Source organism: Macaca nemestrina, chromosome 15 (genome assembly GCF_043159975.1).
Source record: "Macaca nemestrina isolate mMacNem1 chromosome 15, mMacNem.hap1, whole genome shotgun sequence".
Lineage (NCBI taxonomy): Eukaryota > Metazoa > Chordata > Mammalia > Primates > Cercopithecidae > Macaca > Macaca nemestrina.
The window spans coordinates 105,744,755-105,769,367 of NC_092139.1; the positions used below are offsets into that span (position 1 = coordinate 105,744,755).

Genomic DNA, 24,613 nt, shown 5'->3' on the forward strand with positions numbered 1-24,613 from the left:
CTGGGTTAGTTCCTGATCTCTCTTGGTCTCAGTTTCCCTATCTGAAGTGTGGCACCTACCTCATTGGCTTGTTAGGAGATTAAATGAACATCTAGAAAGGGCTTGGAACAGGGCTTGGCACAGAGTAAGCACTCTTAAGTGTCAAAGTCAAAAGGGCTGGGCGCGGTGGCTCACGCCTGTAATCCCAGCACTTTGGGAGGCCAAGGCAGCCAGATCACGACATCAGGAGATCAAGACCATCCTGGCTAACATGGTGAAACCCCGTCTCCACTAAAACTACAAAAAATAAGCCGGGCATGGTGGCAGGCACCTGTAGTCCCAGCTACTCCCGAGGCTGAGGCAGGAGAATGGTGTGAACCTGGGAGGCGGAGCTTGCAGTGAGCCAAGCTTGTGCCACTGCACTCCAGCCTGGGCAACAGAGCGAGACTCCGTTTCAATAAATAAAATAAAATAAATAAAGTCAAACGTAGTCGCTGCTCTAGTGGCACAGGGGAAGCCATAGGCTGTATAAGCAGAAGCTGGCCAGGCATCTGTGAGGCTCCCCAGACCTTCCTGGGGCCTGGATGGAATATGAGGGCCAGCAGGGACCAGTGGGGAGGGGTCACTATGGACTGGGCTGGAAGGCAAGGGGAGTTTGCGGAGGGAAGGTGGCTTCCTCTGCAGGGGCCTGTTCACCACGCTGATGATTCAGAGGGAGGCAAAGAAAGGGGGGGTGTGATGTATGGGAGGAGGATAAATGCGTAGAGGGAATAGATCGCGTCTTGCCAGATTTGTGCACCTGGATCCAAGTGCAGGAGGTCAGATGTCAAAGTGCGAGGGAGATGTGGGACACTCCGTGGGGAGAAGGCAGGTGCTGGGATCAGCGGATGACCTGGCTGCCAGCACAGTGTCCAGAGCAAAAGCCCCTGGCCCTGGACACCCAAGTTTATCCTCTAGGGGGAGAGATGCCCTCTGGGAAGGTGAGGGGACATGGCCACCTAGTGGAAGGCAGCAGGGCCCATGTTGTTACTGAGCACCTGGTCCCCCCCCGACCCCCCCAGGACCCCAGGGACAGAGTCGTTTGCTCAGCCTACAGTGAACAAAGAAAGCAGCCGGGCTGGGATTCAAACTGACCCTGACCCTGGGACTTTGTTTGAGCCCTCTAAGACCCCTCGGGCCCCCCGCCTGCAAGCAGCCCCCAACCTTGAGCCCTAGTTGCTGCCAACCCCTCATCCCCTCCACTGGAAAAGGCAGACGCCAGTGAGGGGGGCTTCAGCAAACAGCTCTGAGCAGTGGGGCTGGGCAGGAGCCAGGCACTGTGCCCACCCAGCCCCGTGCCCCTGAGCCCTGTGCCCACCCAGCCCCTTGTGTCTACACCTGGGAACGATGGGTCTCTTCATCAATCTCTGAGGCTTCCTCCCAACACTGCCCACCTAGAAGCCGGCTTCAGGGGCCTGGAGAGACCTCCCAGACTCCCTCCTGCCACCCCGACCCCCAACTCAGGTGGCAGCCGGAGCCTGGGCAGAGGCGCAGGAACAGAACCTTCTGTCGTTCAGCTGAGCTTTATCAACAGTTTCCTGTTGCTTCATAGCGGCTTCACTGGCAATGGGGCACAGCCTGGTGGAACTTGGGGCACAGATGAGGGAGGCAGTTCCCAAACACCCAGGGGATCAACTGGAGCCCAGACGTGGACCCCGGGAGTGACCACCCCAGACCAGCCTCCCAGTGTACCAGGCCCTCTGAGACAAGAAGCTGTGTTCCCAAGTCACTGGGCCACCCCACCCAGATGCACCCTGAGTTACACAGACTCGGCAGCCAGCCTCGGCCTTGCCTCTGTTTCTGGTTCTGTGGGCTCGCCCTGGGCGCTCAGCACCTCCAGGGCCTCCAGGTTGCCAGGTTCCTCTGCGACGACAGGCAGGGGCTCAGAGTCCCCTTCAGCCTCAGCATCCTCAGTGTCACTGGCCCCACCCTCAGTGCCTGGGCCTGCTGGGGCAGCTTTAGCACAACGCAGGCAGCAGTTGGTGGCGACAGCCATGAAGACCCCGGCCAGGGCCACCTCGGAGCCTGCCAGGTAGAAGATGATCTCGTAGTTCTTCAATGCATCCACCAGGCGGCCTGGGGACGGGGAGAAGGTGGAAGAGGTAAGGTCCTGCGGGGTCCCCCCTCACTTCCCTGCACTCTCAGGTCAAGGGTGGTGCCACTGACTTGGTGAGGCTCATAGGTGACACACACATGCCCACTCTTTATTCCTACAAATGTAAAACCCTATGTGGGTTCTGACATTTGAAACCTTAAAAATGTCACTTGCTGTCCCTGGACCTCAATTGACTAAGTGATATTGGGCTTTTGGTGAGGCGTCCCCTCCTCCCACTGATTCAAGCCCCACAAGTGTCCTGTGACTTGCTTGGCAGTGGGGCATCTGGGGTGGGAGTGGGGAGGGGCCATGGGCTTAGCTCTGCTCTCCTGGGGGCCTCCACCTCTTGCTGTTGCCATATGTAAATGCCCCGGTCCTCAGGGGCTTGACTTAGTCCTCCCACCCTTTTGTCCCAGGAGGCCCATGAGCACTGCAGACCCAGCCATCATCAGCACAGGCGGGGCTTGCGGGCCAGTGACTTGTTTCCTTCTTTATTTCTCAAGGCTTCTATCACTTGTACATATTACTTTCAAACTTAGGAAAGTCTCTCTTTTTTTTTTTTTTTTTGAGACAGAGTTTCACTCTTGTTGCCCAGGCTAGAGTGCAATGGCACGATTTCGGCTCACTGCAACTTCCTCCTCCCAGGTTCAAGCAATTCTCCTGCCTCAGCCTCCCTAGTAGCTGGGATTACAGGCATGTGCCACCACGCCCGGCCAATTTTGTATTTTTAGTAAAGACAGGGTTTCTCCATGTTGGTCAGGCTAATCTCGAACTCCCAACCTCAGGTGATCCACCTGCCTCAGCCTCCCAAAGTGCTGGGATTACAGGCGTGAGCAACCGCGCCTGGCTGTCTCTCTCTCTTTTATTATGGATTTTTAGAGATGGGGTCTTGCTCTGTTGCCCAGGCTGATCTTGAACTCCTGAGCTCAAGGGATCCTCCCAACTTGGCCTCTCAAAGTGCTAGGATTACAGGTGTGAACCATTGCACCTGGCCTCAGGAATTTTCTTATTCTTTTTTTTTTTTTTTTTTTTTTTTTGAGACGGTGTCTCGCTCTGTAGCCCAGGCTAGAGTGCAGTGGCCGGATCTCAGCTCACTGCAAGCTCCGCCTCCCGGGTTCACGCCATTCTCCGGCCTCAGCCTCCCGAGTAGCTGGGACTACAGGCGCCCACCACCTCGCCCGGCTAGTTTTTTTTGTATTTCTTAGTAGAGACGGGGTTTCACCGTGTTAGCCAGGATGGTCTCGATCTCCTGACCTCGTGATCCACCCGTCTCGGCCTCCCAAAGTGCTGGGATTACAGGCTTGAGCCACCGCGCCCGGCCGGAATTTTCTTATTCTTTTGAGACAGGGTCTTGCACCATTCCCCAGGCTGGAATGTAGTGGTGCCATCTTGGCTCACTGCAACCTCCACCTCCTGGGCTCAAGCCATTCTCCCACTTCGGCCTCCTGAATAGCTGGAACCAGAGGTGCATGCCAACACACCCCAGCAAATTTTTTTTTTTTTTTTTTTTGGTAGAGACAGGGTTTTGCCATGTCTGGCCTCAGCCTCCCAAAGTGTTGGGATTACAGGCATGAGCCACTACACCCGACCAGAAAAATCTCTTAATTGCAAATATTTCCCCCTAAAGTGTGGTTTGTCTGTGCGTTCCACCCTCTCTCTAGGTCATTCTCCTCACCCCACACACCTCCTCTGCCCCTCAGATCCACCCAGATTCACACAAGAAATGGAAGACAGTTCCTTGAGCCCTGGACAGGCTGATTCTGTGGGCTGCCCACACACTGGCTTAGGGGCTTTGCCCGTCTCACTGGGTCAGGTGGGATGACGGAGCTCAGTGAGGGCACTCGGTTAGCCAGCCCTGAAGGAAGGACGGGCAGCTCACCCCATCTCAGTGTAGCCTGTGCCCCCTGCAAGGTGTCCTCCCCCATTACTGCACCATCCCACAGCCCTCTGGCCTCTGGGACTCAAAGGCAGTCTCCCTGCTGTTTCAAGGTAACTTGACAGCCCGGGAAGACCCTCGTGTTCCCCACTCCCACCTTTCCAGTTTTGGTTCCTGCCTTGCTTCCATAAGGATGCTGTTCCCCCTAACAAACCCTGCCCATCCATGCTGTGCCTTCACCTGGGGGATCTTCCAGGAAGCCTTTCCTGACCACCCTCATGACGATGACTTCCTAAGGGTGACGGTGACAAGTGCCAGCAGGCCATCTGCACAGTCAAAGACACCAGTGCTTCTCCTTCTCCCCATCTGCCCGCTGAGCACCCCCACTCTGTTTCTGGTCCCAACACCAGTTTCCCAAAGATACTGTCCCCATTCCAGTCACCATTCTAGATGCACCAATCTAAAGGCGTGGGCATTTAGCATTAGGTACACTGAAGCTCTCATTCTGGGGCTGCAACTTGCGCTAAGCCTCTGTGCCTCAGTTTCCTCATCTGCAAAATGAGAATAAGCACTTGCGCTTCAGATGGCCTTGTGCCAACTACTTGGGATGGCAGACCTGGCCAGCTATCAGTGTTGCTTTATTTCCCGCACCTTCCTCGGCTTTTCTGTCCTCACCCAGAGCGGGTGGTCCGGCTTGGAGGAGGGACTAACTGGCCATGACGGGGAGTCCACCCACACTGCTGCCCATTCCCCTCATCCCTGGAAGTTCCATCTGAGACGGGGGGCGGGGGCGGGGAGAGAGCTTCCCTCGGTCTAAGGGGCACTAGGCTCGCCACCCCCTCTTCCCTCGGGGCGCACCGGCAGAGGGCGGTCCGATAAGCACGGCCACGGCCTCCAAGAGCAACACCAGGCCCAGCGCACTGGGGAAGCGGGGCGCGCCCACAGCCGCCATGAGCACCTCGAACTGCAGCGCGCCCACCATGCCGTAGGAGAGGCCGAAGGCGATGCAGAAGGCGACGAGGGCGCCGTAGGAGCGCGCGCGTGCGCTGCTCAGGTCCGTGAGCCCATTGGCCAGCAGGGCCAGGCTGAAGAGATACGGGACGTGCGGTCGCAGACGCGCCAGGCCCGCCAGGGCGCCGCACGCCGGCCGCGCCACGATGTCCACGAAGCCCACGATGGACAGCAGAAAGGCGGCGTCGGTGTCTGGCACGCCCGCGTCCTTGGCGTAGTTCACCAGCAGGATGGCGGGGACGAAGAGCCCGAGCGCCATCAGGAACTTGGTGACGGCGTACACGGCGAAGGCGCGGTCGGTGCACACTGCCAAGTCCAGCAGGCGCCGGCGGGGCCGGGTCCTGGGGGTTGCCTCGCTCAACTGCGGCCCCGCGCCGTCCGCCTCCGCCTCGCCCGGAGCGTCCCCCGCGCGGTCGCCGGCGCTGTCCCTCCGCGGTCGCGGGCCCGGCCCGGGCGGCGGCCTCATGACAGCCCCGCAGGCGCAGCAGTGCAGCAGGAGCCCGCCGAGCAGCAGGAAGCCGCCGCGCCAGCCGAAGCGCTCCAGCAGCTGCTGGCCGAGCGGCGACAGCGCGGACAGGAACACGGGGCTGCCCGCCGCCGCCAGCCCGTTGGCCAGAGGCCGCCGCCGCTCGAAGTACAGCCCCAGCATGATGAGCGACGGCTGGAAGTTGAGGGCCAGGCCCAGGCCTGCGGGCGAGGCGGCGCTGTGCCGGGGTCCCCAGGGAGCCCCTCCCTGGCCCCCGCAGGAGGGAGGGGCCAGGCCCGGGAACCCAGCAGATCCAAGAACCCAGCCGAAGGACTTCGAAGACTGTCCCACATAGGGAAACCGAGGGCAGATCTTGCAGCAAGAACCCCCGACCCCCAAACCAGAGGGGAGGAGACCAGGGGGCCCTCACCTGTGAGCACCCCAGCGGTCAGGTAGAGCTCCAGGAGGCGCGTGGCAAAGGAAGCTAGGATCATGCCCGCGGAAGCCAGCAGCCCACCCGCCAGCATCACCGGGCGACAGCCAAAGCGGGTCACGAGGATGCTGGACACGGGACCTGTGGGCAGGGCAGGGTCACCACCCGGGTCCCGGGATGGCTTGAGTCCTCTAAGGAATAAGGTCACCTCCGGCTCAGGGACCCAGAGAGGAGGGCATTGTCTGGCCAAGGTCACACAGCTTGGAGGGGACAGGCCAAAGAGACAGCAGCCTGCGAGGGCAAAGCCCAGAGCACCCTATCCCCACCCCTCCTGAGAACCCAAACCCCAAGCAGAGCGGGGACTTCCACACCCCTATAACCTTCACAGCCTCCAAGTCCTGCCCTGGCACAGCCTGGGATTCCTCCGCAGCCCCGCCTCCCAGGATGGGAACTCCAGCAAGCCCCCCACCTAACAGGTCAGTGCTGCGGGGATGGGGAGTGCTTCTGTAGATCTCAGCTTTCCCGCCTCTACAATGAGCAGGTGTAGATCTCGGAAGGGTCCCTCTGAGCTCACAGGGCAGTCCCCTAGGCCGGCCCCGCCTCTGGCCGCTGTCCCCCCTCCTGCCCTCTCTTCCCCTCTTTCTGGACTTCGGGGGCCGCCCCGACGGTCAGGGGGATGCTCAGGGGGTCGGGTGTCTCCTGGTTCCGGGTCCCAGGGGTCCTGAGGAGGCGGAGAGCTGGGCGGGGACACTGACCCGTGCCGTAGAGCATGGCCAGCATGATGGAGGACACCCAGGCCGTGTCGCTGTAGCCGGCGCCGAAGTCGCGCATGAGCGCCCGGAAGAAGACGCTCACGGCTTTGGGGAAGCCGTAGGCGAAGCCAGTGACCACGAAGCAGGCACCCAGCACCACCCAGCCCCAGCCGCCGTCTGGGGGGCCCTCGCCCCGCCGGGGGCCGCCAGCGCCCATGGCTGCCTCTGTTGGGAGGGGGCGGGGACAAGAGGTTGTGGCTGGGCCAGAAGCCTAGAGGAGGGGAATGGAGATGAAGCATGGGGAAACTGAGGCACAGGGCTACCCACGTGAGCGTGGCTCAGGTCTGGGAACCAAAAGGGGAAACGGAGGTAGGAATCTCACCCCAAGTCTCCTTCTCCTGCAAAGGGCGCTGAAGGATGAGGGTAGGATGAGGGGTCCCACCTGACTCTGCACCTCAGCAGGCTCCCTCTGGAGAACACTGCTGGCCCCTCAGGACCTCAGGTGGAAGGCATCGGGAAGTGGAGCAGGTGTGTGCCTGGAGGTGGGCGACCAGTACCAAAGTATGCGTGAGGGTCTCGGGACAACGGAACAAACAGCAGAGGGGCAGATGCCAGCTGCAAAGGGCCGTGTGCGTGAAGATTTTCCTTTTTAGCCTTGCGCCATGTTCTTAATATTTCTTAGTGATCACAAATGACTATTGTCATTAGAACATGAAGGGGACAAAAGCCACTTTCAACAGATATCAGCCAGGGGAGCTGAGTTCCCATGCTTCCCAGCTCAGCCATGGATTCCCTCCCTGACTTGGGCCGGTCGCCTCCCCTCTCCGAACCTCAGTTTCCTCCGATGTGAGATGGGTGATTGATCACCCCCAGGCCAGCTGGGAATCTTGCGGGAGAGGAGTCAGGTCTCTGGCTTCTGCCAGACAGGTAGGAACCTTAGCAGCACTGGGAGAGTGGCCTTTTGCCCTCCAAACCTCAAACCCTCTGTATGCAAAGAATGGCTCCAAAGCCTGTCTCATTCCTGGGGCTCCCCCCAGGGCCCTCACAGCAGCTACAAGTGCTCCCCTAACAGATGAGGAGGGTGTACTCAGAGGCAGGAGCCCGGAGCCCGGGGCTGGGGATAGCCTCCTCCCCTCCTGCCTGGAGTGTCCCTCCTGACACTGGGCAGTGCCACCACCCCCAGGGTATCTGGGACTCTGCCCCTCCTCCACTAGGACCAGGTCGTGGCTTTTCCTGCCTGTTGTTCTCTTGTCTCTCCACTTGAAGGTGGAGACAGGAGAGTGATCCCAGGCAGCCCTCACATCACACTCACCTGAGCCTGCCTCGTGGGTTTGTGGGGTCCAGCCTCACGTCTCCTGAGGCCTGCAGGGAGGGGCTGCTGTCCCTGCAGCTGTCCGCGGCAGCTCCGGGTGAAGCTTACCCGGATGGGGTCTGCCAGACACTCCAACTTCCCACCAGCCTGGGCTGAGCTTCTGGCGGACTCCCGCCTGACGCTCCCTCCCCCAGGCCTGGAGCTTAGAGTGTGTGCCCCCACCACACCACACCCCTGCTAAGAGGCTTTTGCCCAGGAGGGGAGAAGAGACTGGGAGCCCCAGACCAGGCTGGGGCTCCACGGTGGGCTCCCTGTCCGGAAAGTCCAGGAGGGAGGAAGAGAAATCCCTCTGCCTCCTGGAGCCTGGGGTCGCAGACACAGAGACCCTGCCCAGGGGGTCCTAGTCTGGTGCTCGGAGCACAGCCCTGCCCTGAAGAGACCCCAACGGTTCTAATCACCTCAGTGCCTCATCTGCCCCCGCCCGACCCCCCGCCCCAGGCCACATTCCAGGAGGGGCTGGCGGCTTTCTCCAGGATGAAGCTAATCCATGCCTGTGCCTGGGGATGTGGGGGTGGGGAGGGGCCAGAACAAAGAGTGCTGTGTCCAGGCCGCCTGAGGGCAACTTGCTGGTGGTCCCAGCCCTTGGCCACTGCCAACCCTCCCCTGACCTGAGCAGCCACTACTTCCTATGAAACCCACACATCAAAATGAGAGTGGGTGGAGATGGGGGCTGCAGTGCCAGGGCTTTGGGGTAGCCCTGAAGGGTTCTCCAAACGAGGGGCTGGGAGTGAGATAGCCTCCCGGGGAATGGCCAGGACCTCAGTACCCTCTGGACCCCATTCTCCAATGGGGGAGTCTCCATCCCTCACCCCCTGCCCTGTCCCCCAAATAAGACACCACCAATCCTGCTGCCACATCACTTTGTGTCCACTTCTTTTATTTCTCATCATTTACAAAAGATGTACAGAGAGGGCATGTGTGGGACACGGAGCAGGTACAAGGGGCTCCTCCCCACGGGGGCAGAAAAGGAGAAAAGAGGTTGGGGGGCAAGAGGTAGGCCCCCCAGGGAGAGTCCTGGGGCCCCTGGAGGGGGAGAAATCGTCCTGTCCCCCCATTCCGCCTGCTTTACTTCGAAGGTCTTGGACCCCAAGCCAGTGCTTTGGAGCTGCTCAGGCTGCCGGGGTGGTCTGGGGAAGGGCAGCCACCCCTGGTCTCAGCGCCCTGCTTCTGGTATCCGCTGCTGTTGCTGCTGTCACTGCCACTGCCAGCTCTGAACAGCCCCTGGGCAGGTGTGCTGGCGGGTATGACCTCGGACCCCGCCTCAGCGGATGAGGGGTGCTGAGCGGTCATTGGTGATGGTGGGACGAAGCTTGACGGTAGCAAAAGGATTTGTGCCCCTGCAGGAGGAGAGGACGGGGTGAGAAGGGCAGATGATCCCCACCTGGCCGTGGCTCAGGAAGGCAGCTGGGCAACTGAGCCGGGTCCCGCCTCCTGCTCCTATTTGGTCTCCATCCACTCCTTGCCCCACTTCATCTATTTTTTTGTTTTGTTTTGTTTTGTTTTTAGAGATGGGGTCCCACGGTGTTGCCCAAGCTGGTGTTGAACTGTTGGAGTCAAGAGATCCTCCCCCCTAGTCTCCCTAGTAGCTGGGATTACAAGTGTGTGCTGCCACACCTGCCACCCCCCTCACTGTTCGGCCCCGTTTGAGGACTCACCTTGGGAAGAGCTCCTGTGGCGGGTACTGCTCTGAGGACATCAGTTTCTGCAGTGGGGGTGGGGAAGGGCTGGTTTGGTGGGGAGAGCGGCAAGCAATCCCTTGCCCCTCCCCTCCCTCTCCCATGCCCATAGGGCAGAGGACTGGGCCAGAGAGCCCCTGCCATGCAAGGCTCCTGGGAAATGAGACCCTGAGGTTCTGAAGCCCAGAATTCTGTGGGTTGCAGAAGTGAGAAATCCCTGGGCCAGAGCACCACCTCCGAGGACTAACCATGCCCCCGTAATAAGACTGAGGTGGCTCCATGGGTAGATGATCTCCCTGGCCTCCCCCAGCCCCGTCTTGCGGGCCAGCCCCAGGTCACATTCTGCTCTAGGACCCTGGTCTTCCCCTTCAGCCCGGACTCAGCCCCACACCACCCCTCCATGCACTGAGGAACAGACTGAGGCCAGGTGGGCGGGTCCCCTACCAGACAGCCAGTGATAGAGCCTCGGGGTCCCTGCTCTCCTGCCTCCTTGCCCACTGGAGGCCCCAGGAGAGGGCGGGCGAGGGCTCACCTTGACGTCAGTGGCAGTCCCTGTGCTGCCCATGCTGCCTCGGCGGCTGCTGGGCAAGGGCGGAGGTGCAGGGCTCGGGGCACGGCTCGGCACCCGGCTTGGGATACGGGAGCGGGACTGGCCATCCCAGTACTCTGAGGGTGCTGTGGAGTTGCCCGGCCGATCCAGGAGGTCATCGAGGCTATGGCTGCCCCGGAGTGGGTAGGACCTAAGTCCAGAGAAAGGAGGGGAAGGAAGGGGGTTGGGGCCTGTCCAATCCCTTGTCCTGCCAGTGGCTGGGGCACCCTAGGAAGGAGGGATCCCACAGCTTCCTCCCTGTACCTGCCTGAAAGGAGACTGTTGACTGGAGGGAGGTCCTGAGGGGAGGCAGAGGGATGGATGCAGTGACCTTCAGGGCAGAGAGAGGGGTTCTCCAGGGGCTGAAGGGGACTGGGCCCACTCAAGACTGCACCTTGCCACCTGGGTGCAGTGGCTCATGCCTGTAATCCCAGCACTTTGGGAGGCCGAGGTGGGTGGATCACCTGAGGTCAGGAGTTCAAGACCAGCCTGGCCAACATGGAGAAACCCTGTCTCTACTAAAAATACAAAAGGTAGCCAGGTGTGGTAGTGTGAGCCTGTAGTCCCTACTCGGGAGGTTCAGGCAGGAGAATCGCTTGAATGTGGGGAGGTGGAGGTTGCAGTGAGCCGAGACGGCGCCACTGCACTCCAGCCTGGGTGACAAGGTGAGACTGTCTCAAAACAAACAAGCCTGTACCTAGCAGATCCTCTCCGCTGGGCAGTGGCGCCCTCGCCGTAGTCCTCACCCCCGCCCCGCCCCTGTCCCCGCCCCATCCCCGCCCCACCCCTGATGACTCAGGTACCTGGAAGGCAGCTCGTTCCCAGGCTTCACAGGCATCATGGGGGTCATGGGGGACATGGAGGTCATGGGGGTCACGGGGGTCATGGGATTCACAGGCCCCTCCTCCAGAGCCTTCACGTAGGCCTCGGGGAACCAGCCGCTCCTGTGGGGCAGAGGCAGAGGGTCCTTCAAGCCAGGTCCGGGGACAATGACCAAAAGAAGACATCCTCCCCTCAGGGTTGCCGGAAGCTACTATCCTCCCCTCAGGGTCTCTGGAAGCTACTATCCTCCCCTCAGGGTCTCTGGAAGCTACTTCACCTCAAACTGACAGACTAGAATCAATTCCGTATGTTTACTTCTGTTTTCACCTGCTAGTGCCTATGGATGATAAAACATGCCATGCTTTTCCGTAACAGGCTATGTGAGTCAAGGATGGATAATGACATTCCCAGAACATCCCAGGAGGGTCTGACAGCTTCGGTCTAGAAGGTTTTATCCTCAGGTCCCGGGGGCGTCTGCGGCACACCATCCTCTGCTGTGGGTCTGTGAAGCAGGTACCCCAGCAGCAGGTGTCCGTGTCGTTAGTGTTCTCAGTCATCTCTCTCCCCACTGACCCCCTTCTGTTCCTGTCCCTGTGGTCACCTGCCCAGCTATGGACCTTGGAGCCTAACTATGAGCCCCTCCACGCATCACCCATCCCCCACTCACCTGTCTGTACTCCATCCCCTGTGTAGCCACGAATCCATCCAGCACCCCCTCGCCACTCACACCTCTCCAGTCACCCATCAGTGTCTGTCCCCCACATCCGCGCATCCTCCCATGTCGCCAACCACCCAGTCAGTGACCCTCCCATTTTATGCCCATCCACTTGCACACGCTCCACCTACCCACATGCCCATCCGCTGGTCCACCCATCCACCTGTCCACCATCTACTAAGCACAGGACCACGCATCCACCCGTGGGCTGGTGCGGGCAGCCACCACCCGCTCTGCCCGTGCATGCATTCCTGCAGCACACTCCCCTGCCCATGAAGCCCCGAGGGGGCACTGCCTGGCTCCAGCCAGCCCCATCTGCCCCGTTTTCCCCTGCAGGACAGTGGTGCCCATCCATTCCCTTTGCTAGCTGCCAGGTCTGCTGTCCTCCGGGCTTTCTGGCGCCCTCACTGTATGAAACTCCCCAACTCTTCCTCCACACCAAGTGTCAAAACAGCCCGGTTTAGGTGCTTTAAGGATTTCCACTGAGAGTGACTGCAAAGAGGTGAGCACATTTCAGGCCCTACTCCTAGCCCAGCCCCCTGCATCAGAGTTCCAGGGCTGACTCTGCAGAGGGGACACAGCCTCCTCCCAGAGGCAGGCACACAGTAGGTGCTCAAGCAATAGGATTTCTGCCATTTCTACACTTTTGGAAGAACCCGCCCATCCCCCATCCTCTGCCCCCTCTCAAGGGCCGTCATCCTGAACTTGGTAAGGCGACTCTTCCCACTCTCACTGAATGAATGAGGAAGCTGGGGCAGAGTGTGGGGGGCGGGAGGAGAGCAGCATTGTCCGAGGCCTCCAGGGGAGGCCAGGGAAGCCTCAGTCCAGCGGGTCCCCGGCCCCCAGGGCCTTCTTCTCAACCAACCCCCGGCCCCTCCAAGGCTCCCACTCACGCGGACGAGCCCTCCAGCTTGCCGTAGAGCCAGCCATTCTGGGCCTCGGGCACCAGCACCTCCACCACGTCCCCGGCGGAGAAGCGCAGCAGCGTGTGGTTGGCGCCCTCTGAGTGAGAGACCAGGGCGCGGACCCTCCTGGCGCCCCCGCCGCCGCCCGGGCGCTCGCCGAAGGAGTTGGAGCGTGAGCTTTGGGTGCTGCCGCTGTAGAGCGAGGCTGCGGGCAGGAGAGCGCGGCGGCACGTGGGCGGGAAGTTCTCCCTGGCGTCTGCCCTCGATCCCTCCTGCTGCAGCCCCACCCCCGCACCTCTCCCGGCCCTCCTGCCGCCCCGGGGCGGGGCCACTCACAGGCCGACGGCGTGCGGGGCAGGGAGCGGCGGTCTGGCTCCAGCTGGGACGCGGGCCTCGCACTGGGCTCTGGGCCGTAGGAGCCGGAGCCGTGCCGGCTGCGGGGGGAGCTGAACTCTCCCAGGGGCCTCGGGGACTGCGGGGGAGACGGGCAGGGGAGGGTGGGGCGGGGAGGGCGGGGGCCGCGCCCTAGTCCAGCCCCCACCCCCAGTCCCAGGCGTCGGCGTAGGGGTTCTGGAGGCGGCGGCCGGGCCACCACGGGGGCGCGGAGAACGCGGGGGGAGCCGAGAACGCGCCGGGGCGGAAGGGCAGGCCGGGGGGTGCAGCGTAGAGCAGGAGCCTGGGGGGCAGGAGGCTCCAGGCGGGGGGCCTGAGGCCCCAGGGCCCCGCGGGGGGCGGCGGGGGCGCGAACGGCGGCGGGGGCGCCCAGGGCCTCACCATGTCCAGGCGGGTGGGCGTCAGGCGGCCCGAGGGGTAGGGCGGCCCCAGCGCGGGGCCCAGCAGGCCGGGGGAGTGGGCGCGCGACGGGCTGCGGCTGGCCTCAGACTGCTCCTTCCACAGCAGCACGCGGTTCTGGAGCATCCCCCGGGCCTGGCCGGGTGGGGACACGGGAGTCAGCCAGGTCCGGGCGGCTCCCTGAATCCTGGGGACCCAAAATGGCACCCTCGACCTGAGAGCTCAGGCCCTACCCGCTCAGGATGACCGGATTTCCTAGCTGGAAGGAGCCAGAAGCCAGCTCACCGTCCACCCCACACCCTCCACTTTTTGCAAAGGTGCCTCCATTTTCCACGAAGAGCTTCCCCTTACCCCCACCCCGCCTCGCCTTCCCCCTCAGTGTCTGTGCTTTGAGCGGGGCTGTCCTCACCGCCCAGCTTCAGGGGTAGGGGTGGCACCCAGGCCTGGCCACTCAATCGCCCCATCCTCCTGCCTGCAGCGATAGGCTCAGGAATGGCGCTTAGCTAGAAACTACGACCAAAGAACCCAGGTAAGTGCATGCCTGTATCAAAACACCTCATGTACTCCATAAATATATACACCTACTGTGTACCACAAAAATTAAACGGTGAGTGAGAAGAAACACTGCATACAGTTTCAAAACCATCAAAGAGGCCATGGGAAAAATTTTAAAAATATGTTTACGAAGTAGAAAAGCCATTCTAAGTATGATACCAAACCCATGAACTCGAAAAGACTGATAAATTTTACTAAATAAAAATAATGTTTTTGTATGGCAAAACCAACCGTAACACAGGCAAATGACAAATGGCAAACTGGCTGTCATATTTGCAACTCATCACCAAGAAAAAGCTGGTTTCAGTAACATATCAAGAGCTCCTACAAATTAATGAGAAAAGTGGATGAAAAGATACTGGCATGTCACAGCACAGAAAATCCAATGGCTTTGAAACATGAAAAGATGTCAAGCTCGCGTTTAAGACAAGTATGAGGTAAAGCCACACCGAGATACCATTTTTGCCTTTCAGATTAGCCAAGATCAGAAAGTTTGCTCATACACTGTTTTCAAGGGGTGCGGAAGCACAGAAACTCATACGTCACTGATGGAAGTGTAAATTGGTGCAACCAATGACTGTATTCTTGGGCTTACCAATTCCACTTCTAGGAATCTATCCTGGAAATACATTTGCACAGCTGCAGTAAACCAGAGAAGCCAAGGATGAGGTGGGAAGGCACGTTATTGACTAGACTTGGACTAAGCAAAGACTAATAATTGCATACGAATAAAAAAGGCAATTTACCATGCCCAGGCACCTAGAGTTCTTTAAATCTTTTTCTAAGGGTGCTTTTTTTTTGTTTTGTTTTGTTTTGTTTTGGAGAGTCTTGCTCTGTTGCCCAGGCTAGAGTGCAGTGGCGCGATCTCGACTCACTGCAACCTCTGCCTCCCAGGTTCAAGCCCTTCTCATACCTCAGCCTCCTGAGTGGCTGGGATTACAGGCATCCACCACCATGCCTGGCTAATTTTTGTATTTTTAGTAGAGATGGGGTTTCACCATGTTGGGCAGGCTGGTCTCGAACTCCTGACCTTGTGATCCGCCTGCCTCAGCCTCCCAAAGTGCTGGGATTACAGGCATGAGCCACCACGCCCGGCCCTGAGTGTGCCTTCTACTTATAAACAGAACAAGACGTAAATATATATGTTTAGCTATCTTAGGAGTCAGATCTTGGATGTTCTGAAGTCCAGTGGAGTCAGACAGCATGTTACTTGCTCCCCTGTGTGATATGGTTTGTATAGTGTCCTCTCCAAATCTCATTTTGAAATGTGACCCCTCAGTGTTGGAGGTGGGACCTAGTGGGAGGTGGTGGGTCATGGGGGCAGCTCCCTTACAAATGGCTTGGTGCTCTACCCCACAGTGATGAGTGGTATGAGTTCATGCAAGATCTCCTTGTAGTGGCCGGGCGCGGTGGCTCACACCTTAATCCCAGCACTTTGGGAGGCTGAGGTGGGTGGATCACCTGAGGTCAGGAGTTCAAGACCAGCCTGGCCAACATAGTGAAACCCCGTCTCTACTAAAATTACAAAACTTAGCTGGGCATGGTGGTGCATGCTTGTAATCCCAGCTACTCGGGGGGCTGAGGCACAAGAATCGCTTGAACCTAGGAGGTGGAGGGTGCAGTGAGCTGAGATCATGCCATTGTACTCTAGCCTGAGCGACAAGAGCAAAAGTCCATCTTGAAATAAATAGAAAAAAGAAAGAGTGTGGCACCCCACCCCCACCCCCACCAGCTCCCTCTTTGGCCACGTGATATGAACTTCCCCTTTGCCTTCTGCCGTGATTGTAAGTTTCCAGAGGCTTCACCAGGAGCTGATGCTGGTAATGCACTTCTTGTACAGCCTGCAGAACTAAGAGCTAACTAAACCTCTTTTAAAATAAATTACAGAGCCTCGGGTATTCCTTTATAGCAATGCACAGTGGACTGACACACCGTGCATAGGGGAAAATCTGCCTGTTCAACCCACAGCTCCCTTCCTGAGGGACCCTCACCCACCAGGAGACAGTCAAGGAAAGGGTCAGCTCTTCTCTTAATGCTGATGGTTAACTGTTTACAGGCAACAAGGAGTTTAACACAGGTGAAAAAGAGTTTCCTCCTAAAGAAGATCTATAAATAGCTAAGAAGCACAGGAAAACATGGTCAACATCATTAGCCATCTGAGAACCGGAAATCAATATTGCAATGAGATACCGCTTCACACCTGCTAAGATGGCTATTCTCAAAAAGACAGTAACAAATAGTAGCGGGGACGTGGAACAACTAGAACCCTCATAAACTGCTGGGGACATGGAAACACTCTGGAAAAGGGTCTGGAAGTTCCCCAAACAGTTAAACATAGAGTTACCATATGGCACCACAATTCCACTCTTATATATCCAAGAGAGATGAAAACATATGTCCACGTGAAGACTCGTACACGGATGCTCAGAGCAGCATTGGTCATGACAGCCAAAAAGGGGAAACAACCAGGGGTCCATCAGCTGACATCTGAGTAACTACATCTGAGTAAATGAGTAAATACAATGTGGTCTATCCAAGCAATGGAATATTATCCAGCAATGAAAAGGAAGCCAGTCGCAAAAGAGCACATATTGTATGATTCCGTTTATATGAAATGTTCAGAATGGGCAAATGTATTGAGACAGAAAGTAGATTACTGGTGGCCTAGGGCTGGGGGAGTTGGAGGATTGGGAATGACAGCTAAGGGGTACTGGTTTGTAGGTTTTTTTTTTTTTTTTTTTTGAGACGGCGTTTTACTCTTGCTGTCCAGGCTGGAGTGCAGTGGTGCAATCTTGGCTCATTGCAACCTCCGCCTGCTGGGTTCAAGCAATTCTGCCTCAGCCTCCCATGTAGCTGGGATTACAGGCATGCACCACCATGCTCGGCTAACTTTTGTATTTTTAGTAGAGACGGGGTTTCACCGTGTTGGCCAGGGTGGTCTCGAACTCGTGACCTCAGGTGATTCTCCCACCTCCGCCTCCCAAAGTGCTGGGATTACAGGCATGAGCCACTGCACCCGGCCGGGGTACTGGGTTACTGTGGTGGAGGGTATTGAAAATATTTTAAGCTTGATTGTGCAGATTGATGCACAACTCTGTGAATATACTACAAACCAGAAAGTGTACACTGCAAATGGGTGAATTGTATGTGAATTTTATCTCAATAAAACTGTTTTTCTAAAAAGGAAGTTGTTTCTCCCTGGCAGACCTTTTGTGGGAGAATAGGGGACAAGAAGGCTGAGCCTGGGGCTGGGTGAGGTGATGACAGCGGGCAGATGGGAGTCTGAGCCAAGATCTGGGTCTCTGGATCCAGTCATGTACCCTTGGGCCCCTGGGTTCAGATCCAGAGACTCAGGGAGGGCACGGGAGGGATAAGAACCCTGAGCCAGGGCCAGGCGCGGTGGCTCACACCTGCAATCCCAGCACTCTGGGAGGCCGAGGCGGGCAGATCACCTGAGGTCAGGAGTTTGAGACCAGCCTGGGCAACATAGTGAAACCCCGTCTGTACTAAAAATACAAAAATTAGCTGGGTGTGGTGGCAGGCGCCTGTAATCCCAGCTACGCAGGAGGCTGAGCCAGGAGAATGACTTGAACCCAGGAGGTGGAGGTTACAGTGAGCCAAGATCATGCCACTGCACTCCAGCCTGGTGACAGAGGCTGTCTCAAAAGACTCTGTCTCAAAAAAAAAAAAAAGAAAAATAAATAAATAATAATAAATAATAAACAAAATAGATGTGGTGAGGGAGAAGGTCGTAGATGTGAAGGCTCCAGTGATAAGGATTTCCACAATGAGAAGGAAAGATGGCAGAATGGTAATAATGAAAGAAACAGAAAGGGAACCAATGCCTTAACCAGAAGAGAGACTTGAGCCTGCAGCCTGCAGGAGCGCTGACCTCGGCATTCACCACGGTGGCACCTGGGCAAGTTCCTGGTCCCAAGGTTACAAAGAAAATCTCCAGCACCCACAAAGGAAAAGCCAGTTACTTAAAAGGGAAGGGAGACAGATCACGACCAGACTTCAATTCTACAACACAGGGTGCTAGAACATAGTGGGGCTTGGACTATGAAAGAAAAGGTCTGCAGCTCTGGAGCCCTTCCGCCGGCCAGTATACCACTCACCAGGCATGGCAAAAGCTAGCCATTTGCAGATATGCAAGGCTCTTACAGTGTGTCTGCAGAAAAACACCCATGAAGGTTCTCTAACTACAGCAATCAATCAAAACAGAGACCTCCAGGCAGTGGGAGATGGAAAGGGGTTACAGCAGTGGGCAGTGAATCTGATCACAGGTGTGGTGAAGCAGTAACAGATGGCGGTACACCCGGCAACGGTAACATGTGCAATCTAAATAAAGGTTCTTGAGGCCGGGCGTGGTGGCTCATGCCTGTAATCCCAGCACTTTGGGAGGCCAAGGTGAGAGGATCACTTGAGATGAGGAGTTCAAGACCAGCCTGGCCAACATGGTGAAACCCCATCTCTACTAAAAATACAAAAATTAGCCGGGGGTGGTGGCGGGCGCCTGTAATCCCAGCTACTCGGGAGGCTGAGGCAGGAGAATCACTTGAACCTGGGAGGTGGAGGTTGCAGGGAGCTGAGATTGCACCACTGCATTCCAGCCTGGGCAACAGAGCAAGACTCCATCTCAAATACCCATACATACATACATACAATTAGTTTATCAAAATAATTTTGGTCATGCTGCAGAGATGACTAGTGAAGTCTGAAACTAAGTCCTAAACTATCTTGGCAAAACCAAGAGGTGGAGGATGGGAAGGATGAAGAGAGGAGTAAAAGCTTTCTAAAGACCCCATCTCAGAATAGTTGGAGGGCAGGAAAATACTTCTTTGGGTGTTATCTTTTTTTTTTTTTTTTTTTTTTTTTGAGACAGAGTCTCGCTCTGTCACCCAGGCTGGAGTGCAGTGGCTCGATTTTGGCTCACTGCAACCTCTGCCTCACAGGTTCAAGCGATGCTCCTGCCTCAGCCTCCTAAGTAGCTCAGATTACGAGTGTCTGCCACCATGCCCAGCTAATTTTTGTATTTTCAGTAGAAACGGGGTTTTGCCGTGTTGGCCAGGCTGGTCTTGAACTCCTGACCTCAAGCAATCCACGTACCTCAGGCTCCAAAATTGTTGGGATTACTGGTGTAAGCCACCGTACCCAGCCTAATTTTTGTGGAAAGCTTTAAATCAAGGTCTCATCTTATGAACTGGGGGAGCAACTGACTGAATAGTGTGTGTGTGTAGTGGGGTAAAGTTGACATTTTTGGAAAAGATAATAGGTGGATATATATGTGATTATGAAAGTCACAAAGTGAGGTCACCACAGGTAGAGAGAAAAAGAACAGTGCAATTTCTTTCCTTTTTTTTTTTTTTTTTTTGAGATGGAGTCTCGCTCTGTCGCCCAGGCTGGAATGCAGTAGCCGGATCTCAGCTTACTGCAAACTCCGCCTCCAGGGTTTACGCCATTCTCCTGCCTCAGCCTCCTAAGTGACTGGGACTACAGGCACCCGCCACCACACCCGGCTGATTTTTTGTATTTTTTAGTAGAGACGGGGTTTCACCGTGTTAGCCAGGATGGTCTCGATCTCCTGACCTCGTGATCCGCCCGTCTTTACGAGACATCCTGTAAGTGCCGGGATTACAGGCTTGAGCCACCGCGCCCGGTCAAATAGTGCAATTTCTAAATTAATAAAGGGAAAGGGGAAATATATAGTATAATAACCAAACTGACAAGAAATAACATGAGAGAAAAAGAGGAAATGACAAAATAATTACAGTTAGCTCAAGTTATCTAGAAGGAATAAAACCCAGGTATATTCATTGTTATGTTAAAGGGGAATGGGCTGAATTCCTTTTCTATTAGAAGACACAGGCAGACTCTAAGACTGGTCAAAAGCTCAAAGTCAGCTATATGTCAGTAACAGAAAGTTTACTTAACATACAAAGAGATAAGCAAAGAGAAGAGAAAGTAGAAAGAGCAGTATTAATATCAGACAAGGGAGAATTGAAAGCACCAAACTTGATTAAGAGAGACATTATGTACATAAATGGCAGTATTTACAAAGAAGGTAGAATAGTTATAACCAAAACAGCACCAAACAACATGGCAGCTCAATTCAGAAAGTGAAATCTATTAGAAATTCAGTGAGAAACGAGCGAGTCTGACTGGTCTAGCAGGCAGAACGGGGCAAGAGGGTAGAGGATTTAAATAATATTATAAAATGGCTGGGTACGGTGGCTCACGCCTGTAATCCCAGCACTTTGGGAGGCTGAGGCAGGCAGATAACTTGAGGTCAGGAGTTTAAGACCAGCCTGGCCAGCCTGGCCAACATGGCGAGACCCCGTCTCTACTAAAAATACAAAAATTAGCCAGGCGTGGTGGCGCATGCCTTAGTCCCAGCTACTTGGGAGGCTGAGGCAGGAGAATCGCTTGAACCCGGGAGGCGGAGGTTGCTGTTAGCCAAGATTGCGCCATTGCACTCCAGCCTGGGGGACAACAGTGAAACGCTGTCTCAATAAATAAATAAATAAATAAATAAATAAGAGAAAATTAATAGACAATAACTGAACAAACCTATCAATTAATGAATTTGTGAATTGTGAAAATATACAAGCAGGAATGAAAAAATGGTGCACACATGAATAAATAAATGCATGAATTAGTGAATGCATTAAAAACAAACAATATCACGAGTGAATAAATGAGTGAATGTACAGTGATACAAGCAAACCCAGAAACAAAGAAAGAAATGGATGGAGAGAGCAAAATAAAATGAATTTCTACAGACAGGCAGGAAGGGAGGGAAGAGGCAGGAAGGGAGGGAAGAGGCAGGAAGGGAGGGAAGAGGCAGGAAGGGAGGGAAGAGGCAGGAAGGGAGGGAAGAGGCAGGAAGGGAGGGAAGAGGGAAGAAGGCAGGGACGTCGGTGTGTACGGCCACTCAGCGCGGGGGCAGCTCCTAGAAGCGCCCCGCCTGCTGTCCCCCGGTTCAGCTCACCCGGCCGAAGAACTGCAGGAAGGTGTTGGAAAGTAGCAGGTGCTTCTCTGCCAGGAAGCGATAGCGCCGCTTCTCTTCCAGTTCAGCCGCCCGCTGACTCTCAGACACGAAGGCCTGCATCTGGGCGTGCAGCCGGTTCACACTCTCCTGGGGGGAATGAGTTCTGGCTGGGGGCGGTGGGTGTGTCATCCCATCCACCTCGCCCACAGGCGCCAGCTGTTCAAGCCCCCTGTCCTTCCTGACTGCGCCTCCCCAAGCCCACCCCCCATCACCCAGCCCACCCTAGCTCCTAAGCCTGCCCCCTCATCGGCAGCCTTGTTATGAGTCTGGGCCGTGCGTCCCCCTCGCCCGGGTGCTTCTCACAAGCAGGGCTGGTGTCTGAGCCCTCGCTCTGTCCCTGGCACCCAGCACAAGCCCAAGCACGGGCTGGGGGAGGAGAGCAGGGTGACGGGTTTAATGAGAATGTGAATGAGTAGGTTAATAGCCCCTATTTAGGGGGAAGGTTCTGAGGAGGGGAGGCATGAGCTCACTTAAAGGAGCCAGGAGCCAGAAGAAGAGACGGGAAGGGAGGTAGAGGGTTTGGATCTTGGAGATAGAGGCCAGGGATGGGGCCCCAGGCTCAGGAGGGGGAAATGGACTTAGCGGGGCGGGATACCTCTGCCTGGCAGGAGGGAGGGGAGGAGGATGGGCAGCTGGTGGATGACAGCTTTGGCACCATGTCCAAGCGAGCAATTTTCTCGGTGAAGTAGGAGACGGGGGAGGTGGGATGGGGTTGCAGGAGAAGCCCGGGGATTCTGGGGAAGGCCAGGAAGCCACAGGGCAAGGGGCGGTGCTGGGCGCGGCCCTGGGAGCTAGTGACGCCCACCCCACCAGGGGCTGGCTGACCTCCCCAGCCACGCTCATCACAGTTGTGCTGGTGCTCGGTGGGGGAGCTCAGGGAGGTGTTCGGGGTTCCCAGGGCCCGGTCTCGCCCCAAGGTCTGCCCACCCGCCTTTGCCGCCTCATCCTCGCTTCCCGGCCCTCGCACCTTCATCTCCCGCACATTCTTGTCTCTCTTGCGCTCCATGCGCCACAGCTCAGACATGCACTTCTCCAGGTTGGCCGCTCGGTGGCGGTACTCGAGCTCATAGTGCTGGCGGCTGTCCTGGAGTAGGGTGGAGTTGGGGAGGGAGAATCCCCCCACATCAGAGAGCTCAAGACACCCCTTACAGAGATCAGGACCCTGGAAGTTTGGAGACTCGGGGCTCAGCTGGGAACATGGATAATCTGGGGCCCAGTCAATGCTCAGCACTGGCCTGTGTGTGCCCACCTGTCAAATGGGAGAGGGGGTCCTGCCTACGATGGGTTGGGGCCGAGTGGGGAGGCCAGACTCACTTTGATGAACTGCATGTCCAGCTTGGTGTTCTTCTCCATGTGCTGCAGCAGGTCTCCATGGAATGTCTGCACCTGAGCAGAGTGCAGGGTGAGGATGATCAAGGCCCCCCTACTGTTCCCAGGCCCCAGCACCCCCTTGCACTTTCTGTATAACAGCCTGCCCACCATGCTTCTAGTACACCAGGCACCTGCCCACCTGTCAGAGAAACGGAGACAAGAAGAGCACCTGGCTGGAGGGAGGATGAAATGGTGAAACATTCACAATGTTTACTGCAGTGCTGGCTGGAAACGAACCCTTGATAAGTCTGTCAGAGTCTTCTGGTTCTTATTTTTTGTCTTATTCTTAGTTTGTACTTTGATGATGTCATTCCCTCTGCCTGGAATTTCCTCTCTATCTTCCAATGCCAGCTTCCTGTCTTCCTGACTCCCCCAAGCAGAATCCATTGCTCCTTTGTTTTGTTTCTGGAATGTGTGCACATTTTGTTCCTTCGTTGTCCATTCCTCCAGTTGTATACAGAATTTATGGCCAGGCCCCCATGCATAGCCCCTCGGAGCTGTTATGGCCATGGCTCACCTCTGTGTCCTCAGCACCATGGGCAGGGCACAGCCCAGCAAAAACACTCAGAAGCTGTTGAGGTCTCAGATGGGCCTGAGAGGTGACAGGTTCCCATGACAAGTGGATGTCTGGCCACCAGGGGAGGACAGGAAAGGCTGCTGGGTTCAGGCTCAGAAGCTTCGTCCTCATTCTAGTTCTGCCTCTTATTTGCTTTGTGACTTTGGACAAGTTGCCACCCATCTCTGGACCTCAGTTGCCCCATCTGTAACAGGAAAGGCTTGACCAGGCTGGGCATGGTGGCTCACGCCTGTAATCCCAGCACTTTGGGAGGCTGAGGTGGGTGGATCACCTGAGCCCAGGAGTTCGAGACCAGCCTGGCCAACATAGTGAAACTCCATCTGTACTAAAAATGCAAAAATTAGCTGGGTGTGGTGGTGCATGCCTGTAGTCCCAGCTACTCGGGAGGCTGAGGCAGGAGAATCGCTTGAACCCAGGAGACAGAGGTTGCAGTGAGCTGAGATCACACCACTGTACTCCAGCCTGGGTGACAGAGTGAGACTCTGTCTCAAAAGAAAAAAGAAAAAAAAAAAAAAAAAAAAAAAGGAAAGGCTTAACCAGCTGCTCTCTGAGAGCTTGATGAGCTTCAATTCTGTGGGCCCATGTGGTGCCCTGTATTCTCCTATATTCTGTATTCTCTATCGGCTTTCTCTGAGTCACTCCATGTTGTTGAGGAGTTGGACCTAAACCCTTCCAGCTGCAAGAGGGTTCAGGCTCCATGGGGCACAAGAGGCGCTTCCCCAGCCCCGCAGAAACCTCCTCCTCTGGAGGCCCTCCCGCCTCTGGAGGCCCTCCCGCCTCTGCGCAGCCTCTGTCCACACACCCTTTTCACACAGTGGGTCCTTCCTCCTGCCCTAGGTGTCCTCACACCATCCCGTGGGGCTAGGGGATGGCCCAGAAAAGGAATGCTGGCAGTCTCCTCCCAGTATGCAGAAAAAAATCACTACATAATAAATTTTCCAAAGTTTAAGGTTTCCTCCCACAGTTGTTTCCCAAACTTTGGTGCCCACTGGTCTGCAAGGGAGCTTGAGGGTGCCTCTTTGGTACCGAAACCCTGAGCTATGGCTGCCAGTGTGTGTGTACAGAAGGGTGTCAGCACCAAGAAGGAAGTAGCACTCAGGTTTGCAGAATGACAGAACAGTAAACAGAAACATGCATTGTTATAGAAATGCCAGGTAGATGCTTCTACTTGACAGGGGGCCGCTTTCTGCTGGATCCAATCAAAAGGAAGCGTTCGCTAGTATGAACGTCACAGCGCCGCCTCCTTAAATTTTGTGACCTCAGGCCGGGCACGGTGGCTCATGCCTGTAATCCCAGCACTTTGGGAGGCCGAGGCAGGCAGATCACTTGAGTTCAGGAGTTCGTGACCAGCCTGGCTAACATGCTGAAACCCCGTCTCTACTAAAAATACAAAAATTAGCTGGGCATGGTGGCGGCTGCCAGTAATCCCAGCTACTGGGGAGGCTGAGGCAGATGAATTGCTTGAACTGGGAGGCAGAGGTTGCAGTGAGCCAAGATTGTGCCCTTATAAAAGAACAAAACTCCGTCTCAAAAAAAA

At 56.3% G+C, this 24,613-nt stretch overlaps 2 protein-coding genes and 1 long non-coding RNA gene across 5 annotated transcripts in view; 1 reads left to right on the forward strand and 2 right to left on the reverse strand.

The window, feature by feature from the left end:
- Positions 1 to 1,525: 1,525 nt before the first annotated feature.
- Positions 1,526 to 6,868, reverse strand: LOC105464456 (solute carrier family 16 member 8). Its single transcript, XM_011712401.3, has 4 exons — positions 6,655 to 6,868; positions 5,897 to 6,040; positions 4,848 to 5,687; positions 1,526 to 2,094 (listed from the first exon to the last, which is right to left on the reverse strand). The coding sequence occupies exons 1-4, from the start codon at positions 6,866 to 6,868 to the stop codon at positions 1,778 to 1,780; spliced, it is 1,515 nt and encodes a 504-aa protein (XP_011710703.1). The 3' UTR covers positions 1,526 to 1,777.
- LOC105464457 (uncharacterized) lies at positions 6,810 to 8,877 on the forward strand. The gene is made up of 2 exons (XR_011614155.1): positions 6,810 to 7,179; positions 7,334 to 8,877. It is a non-coding gene; the product is annotated as an uncharacterized lncRNA (long non-coding RNA).
- Positions 8,878 to 8,879: 2 nt separating this feature from the next.
- The window catches only part of LOC105464458 (BAR/IMD domain containing adaptor protein 2 like 2), a 30,958-nt gene continuing 15,224 nt past the window's right edge, over positions 8,880 to 24,613 (reverse strand). For 2 of the 3 annotated variants that reach the window (XM_011712404.2, XM_011712402.3), the window contains 10 exons: positions 22,443 to 22,514; positions 22,096 to 22,212; positions 21,069 to 21,215; positions 13,505 to 13,657; positions 13,067 to 13,202; positions 12,719 to 12,935; positions 11,092 to 11,232; positions 10,232 to 10,439; positions 9,679 to 9,725; positions 8,880 to 9,360 (listed from right to left, as the gene is read on the reverse strand). In XM_011712404.2, coding sequence (XP_011710706.2) covers positions 9,285 to 9,360; positions 9,679 to 9,725; positions 10,232 to 10,439; positions 11,092 to 11,232; positions 12,719 to 12,935; positions 13,067 to 13,202; positions 13,505 to 13,657; positions 21,069 to 21,215; positions 22,096 to 22,212; positions 22,443 to 22,514 — 1,314 coding nt within the window. In that variant the 3' untranslated portion in view covers positions 8,880 to 9,284. Of the gene's footprint in view, positions 9,361 to 9,678; positions 9,726 to 10,231; positions 10,440 to 11,091; positions 11,233 to 12,718; positions 12,936 to 13,066; positions 13,203 to 13,504; positions 13,658 to 21,068; positions 21,216 to 22,095; positions 22,213 to 22,442; positions 22,515 to 22,638; positions 23,192 to 24,613 lie in introns of those variants that run through there. The other variant, XM_011712405.3, reaches the window with a different exon arrangement.